The 5,456-nt window shown below is 30.8% G+C and overlaps 1 protein-coding gene across 1 annotated transcript in view; it reads left to right on the forward strand.

The window, feature by feature from the left end:
• LOC106474275 (phosphatidylserine synthase 1-like) overlaps window positions 1-5,040 on the forward strand; it is a 37,057-nt gene extending 32,017 nt beyond the window's left edge. Inside the window, exons 12-13 of the mRNA XM_022402608.1 lie at window positions 406-465; window positions 2,818-5,040. Of these exons, the coding sequence (XP_022258316.1) occupies window positions 406-465; window positions 2,818-2,988 (231 nt within the window). The 3' untranslated portion in view covers window positions 2,989-5,040. The remainder of the gene's footprint in view (window positions 1-405; window positions 466-2,817) is intronic.
• The last annotated feature ends 416 nt before the right edge of the window (window positions 5,041-5,456 follow it).

A 5,456-nucleotide genomic window follows, 5' to 3' on the forward strand; every position in this document is an offset into this window, starting at 1 on the left:
GTCGTAATTTTTCTTGGTTAAGATGTTGAAGCTTCAGTAAGTTTATAATTGAAGCATACATTACAAGTTTTAATTTTGTATTTAAAAGCTGTGTATAATGGCATCAAATTTGTCTTGAAAAGAGAGAGATTCGTTTAAGGATTCCAAACATGAAGGTTCTGGTTCAAAGTTTATAGCTAAACATATTGTGATCTGAAGATTTCAGATTAAACTTTGAAAGAAGTTTTGTAATAACAAGTTAAAAGGAAAAGAAAATGTTGTGGAATCCCAACTTTCATACACAGACTTGGTTTTAACTTATATTAATGAAAAATCAGGTTTTACGAAGTCTCTTACTGGAGACTGCTTAGTGAATCTTTTATTTATTAACTTATTTCTCAAGTTGTTGTATGTTTTTATTTGTAGATGCTGTTAAGTGTGCTGTGTGTTTATGGATGTGTATTGTATTCCAAACGACAGCAAGAGGTAAGTTGGTCTACATATCAACGCTTTATCAAATGTCGTCTAGTTTTATATACCATTTCTAACCATGTTTATCATCGATTAACCCTTTCCTGACTTGTGTGGGTGTTCAGGTTTCTCTAAGTGCACACTAATAAATCACAATTGGGTTAAAAAATTTGATTCTATTTTAACATTTTTTTACTCGGTGTGCACGATTGATATCTTAGCATTTTATATTGCTCATCTAGTTTCTTCCATAAATGAGGAAAAAAATAGTTCAAACTATTGATACTTGAAACTGTTGGTACTTGGTGAAACTCCATAATTACAGAACTGAAGAAACAAAGACAATTGTACTGTTGTTTCTGTCATACCACTAAGTGTAAAGATATCACTTCTAGATATGCTTCTTTTTTTTCTACTGGTCCCTAAGCTTGTATTTTATTCTATCAGTCAGATTTCATCATTTTTGGTTAGCTTTCCATTTCATGTTTCTGCATCTTCTGTTCATCCAACTGTGAATTTACTGGATGAACTCACATTTATCGCACTACCTAGAGAGGTCTTGAGAACTTTAACTGGGCCTTTAAAAGAAGTTACAACTTGAAGTCAGTAATTGTCAGAAAGAAGAGGAGCTGAGCTTTAATGTTTTTTAAATTATTAACTTATGTTTACAGAAATATACTACACTATTAGGAAAAACCTCAGTAACATGTTAGTTTACCTGAAGGATTTGAATTATTTGCTAACATTTGATTACAAAGCTTGGGTGTCACAATGATTATAGTGAAGTTTCTAGTTGAAATCCCAGTCAAGTCGAGAGTTTATGTTTATATATTTATTATCATATTTACAACAAGCTATTTAAATATTTGGAAAAGTACAAATACAATTATAGATTAAATAAGAGACAATATCATCCACAATAATATAAGAGTCTGTCTGTGTGTGTGTGACTACCATATCTCCAACACGAAAGAACCAAGAGACCTGCATACTGAAGAGATTCTGAGGGTGTGCACCTGGGTATTATTTTGTAGATTTGAGGGTGTGCACCTGGGTATTATTTTGTAGATTTGAGGGTGTGCACCTGGGTATTATTTTGTAGATTTGAGGGTGTGTACCTGTGTATTATTTTGTAGATTTGAGGGTGAGCTCCTGGGTATTATTTTGTAGATTTTAAAAAAGTTTGCCCTATAGCCCCATAACTAAATTAAGCTTGAAAAAAGGCTACAAACAAAACACTGGATAATAATTGATGATTCTGCAGTAAGAGTTCAGACATAAAATAACAAAAAGCTGTCAGTCTAATAATCCAAGCAAAGCTAGGTACTTTGGTTTGTATTACATAAACACAATTGATTGTATGTGTGAAAGTATCTTTTCAGTACAATAGGTGGCACTACAATACATTATTATTGATGTTTTTCACCTTTCTTAAGAGATTTTTAAAACTTTAGTCAAAAATATTTATAAGGTTTTTTTTTATTGAAAAGTTATACCTTCACGAATTTGTACTTCACCATGAAATCCTCTGCCTTTGCCATGACGACTAAAAAATCACGTGGTCAGACATTTGATGATGAAGGAATATTTCATCAGTAACTGGTATTTTTAAATTTTTAATTTCTAAGACTATCAAGACAAAGATATACATAAGTCAAAATTATAATCATGGACAACTTACAGGAGATGACCAAATATACAATAAAAAATATTTTCAGGACATACTAGAAAAAAGTATACAAATTCCTCATACATATATAGTTATTACTGTGTAATTAAGTTTTAGAAAACATGTTTATAAAACACATTTATTTAGATTTAATTTTCAAAAGAAAATTGGCATTTATTGCAATACGATGTGAATTTGGCTAGTTTGTATATAAAGAGGAACGTTAGGTCTACTATAAGGCATTATGGTCATGTAAAGTTAAAGTAGAACCCCCATTTTTTACGGCAAGTGAAAATGCATGAATATCGTATATTAAAGTGATTTTTTGAAAGAGTTTCTTTTGATCCTATTATTTTCTTAGTGTTTTCCTAGTACCTGATATTCATACTTTTTCATCTGGTTGTCAGAAAATTAAAAGTGTTGGGATAGTGAAAACTGAGTAATTTGTGGAACGGTATTCATAGTTCTACTGCATTACAGTATTTTACGATCTTTGTCCAAAATGTTTTCTATGATTCTACTGTATAACTGTGTTTCTAACCTACATTTGTTTTTGGCGATTAATATTGTTTTGTTTTCTAATTGGTTGTCCTTATTTTCTGTGCTCTAGCTGTATTTGCTTAGCAATACAGAGGCCTGTTCTAGGGAGCTTCAAGGCTTAAAAACAAGTGTTATTAAGTTTTTTGTGTACTTTGCAGAAAAGATATCTGAAAGTAAACACCAAAACCGAGTTCTACAAGTCTGAGTACAGGAAAGGAATTCAGATTGACAATAGTATATCACGACATGTTTCTAAAAGTGATGCAGTTTTTCCCAACAAGCGAGAGATGACTAGGCAGAGAAGATCCAAGCTGGCTAATGGTTATTAAAGTATAAAATTTTCTTCTTAAGTACACTTTGAGTTCAAAAGTACATTTTTTTCATCTTTTGTCTTAGAAACCACCCTCGAGGGGAGAGGGGGGGATAGTATAATCTAGAAGAGCAGCTTTTGATAAACATTTGGACAGAGATAATGAAGAGTAAATAAAAAAGACTTATTCCAAGGAAAAATTGATGTTGTTTTATATCAACTCATGACAGTGTATATATTAGTTTCTGATGTCTAAGCTTTATTATATTTGTAACTTGTTTTATTTCTGCCATAGTATTCCTCATACACAGAAAAGCTTGTAATTTCAAAAAGAGTAAAATATATCTTGTAAGTGATATAACTGAAGACTTAAACAGTCTTCTAAATAATTGTTTTCATACTATGAGGTTTTTAAGTTGTCAGCCTAAAGACGCTATAGTCTGTGTAACAAATTTCAGTAGTTTCAAATTTTATTGTACTTCCAAGTGAACTATTAGTTTTGTATTTTTCTCTAGAATTTTATTTAAATCAAAAATTAATTTATTTGATTGTTTGTTAACTGCTGTAACTGTTGGTTTTATGGGTTGCCAGTTAGATCTTGGTGTTTTAAAAATATGTTGATAGCTTGCCAATTAGATCTTGGTGTTTTAAAAATATGTTGATAGCTTGCCACTTAGATCTTGGTGTTTTAAAAATATGTTGATAGCTTGCCAATTAGATCTTGGTGTTTTAAAAACATGTTATGATGCTTAATATTTTGTCAAGTAATTTTCATACAAGTGCATTGAAAGCATAAAATACTGTTATCTTCCATAGAAGTTTACCTAATAAGTTTTCTTTAAGTAGCATAGCAGTAAGAGAAGTGAGTTGAAATAGATGTATTCCTCCAAAAGCTCCCCCTGGTGTTAGTAACACACTGCTTACTATTTCTTCTTGGTTTTTACAACATCGGTATTGAATTAAATCTGTCAACAGATTACTGATGAATAATTGAACTGGTAACCTAATTAAAGATTAGAGCAATAATTACTTTTTTGTGTAAACCTATAAATTTATCTGCTGTTGTTTTTATAAAATGGTTAACTTTGACTTACAAAAGAATAACATCACCAACTTCGTATATTTCTGCTTTAAGTGTCTCAGTAAATAGGTTTGTAATGAGTAAGCATGTGTCCTTTAAATACTGTTTGTTCTAGCTCTGTAATCACTGGTGTTTATCCAAAAAGCTTGTCAACTGAAACTGGTTCTAGTAAAAGAAGAAACACTTTAATACTTGAAAGATTCTAGAAACTTGTGAGAAATGGTGGCCATACCGATATGTACATTACTTTATAGAGTAGATATTGTTTAAAGATTGAGTATTATTTAATTTAGAGTTGTATCAAGTAATTGTAGTTCTTTAAATTCAAGATTGGTTAGTAGTGTCGTGATTTGGTACAAATATGTGGGTAGCAGATCACCACAGAGCATGGGTTACGGGTCCTAACAACGTGGGTTGACATGCTCTGATTAAATGTGAGCGTATCGTAGTTAAGAATACTAAAGAAAATAGCTGATTAATCAAGGAACGACAGAGTTTATGGATCATTCTAATTGATCAAGATATCTCAACATATTTTTAATCAAAATTACAGATTGTATAATAATAAGCTACAAATACCTTATTTCTTTCATGCTGTTCATTCTGTTTCATTTCTCACACAACTTGGAATTATAAGGTGTAGAAACTATGAACAATAGAAACTGTTCCTGTGGTTGAGCTCTTGATTCAGTGTTAGAAAACCATGTTTGATAATACAAGATGTTACCTCAAGTTTAAGTTGTGGGTACATCATGAAAATGATAGTAAATACTTTAGTGTGGATGTTGGGTGATAGGGTGCTGTTGACTGGCTATCCTCCCTCTTGTCAATAGTTCCAAATTATGGATGGGAGTAGTGAGCCTTAATAGCTTTGCCATACATATAAAATACAATACAAATAATGTTTTTATAAATGTGCCATAGCTTGTAGATCCTGGCTCAGGTGTAAAATATTACAACCAATTGATTTTGTAACCATGTTATCAGAATTAACTGCAGAAATAGTTCTTTTGTGTTAAAAATTTAAAAAGAAGGTGGAAAATGCTAGAAATAATTTAAGAAATTCAAACAAAATATTGTGGTATTGCTGTATTGAAATAAGTGAAAAATTTTGAAAACAAATACGGTAACTGCTTTCTAGTCTCTTTTTTTTCCCCCCATCATTCTCTGTTGTATTAGTTTCAGTTTTGTTTACTTATTTGTCTCTGTATGTTTGTTATATTCAGTCGAACTTTTTTAATTTTTAAAGGGTTGTTTTCTCTATAGTTGTATAGTATGTAGGAGTTGCATGCCAGTTTGATTTTAATTTTTAAATTATTTGATAATTGTATAACATTCAAGTACAATATTTTAATACGATTTAATGCTTTTGAAATTTGGTTGCTTTATGCCTACTGTAGTGTTAG

This window comes from Limulus polyphemus, unplaced genomic scaffold (assembly GCF_000517525.1).
Source record: "Limulus polyphemus unplaced genomic scaffold, Limulus_polyphemus-2.1.2 Scaffold7017, whole genome shotgun sequence".
NCBI classification, from domain to species: Eukaryota; Metazoa; Arthropoda; class Merostomata; order Xiphosura; family Limulidae; genus Limulus; species Limulus polyphemus.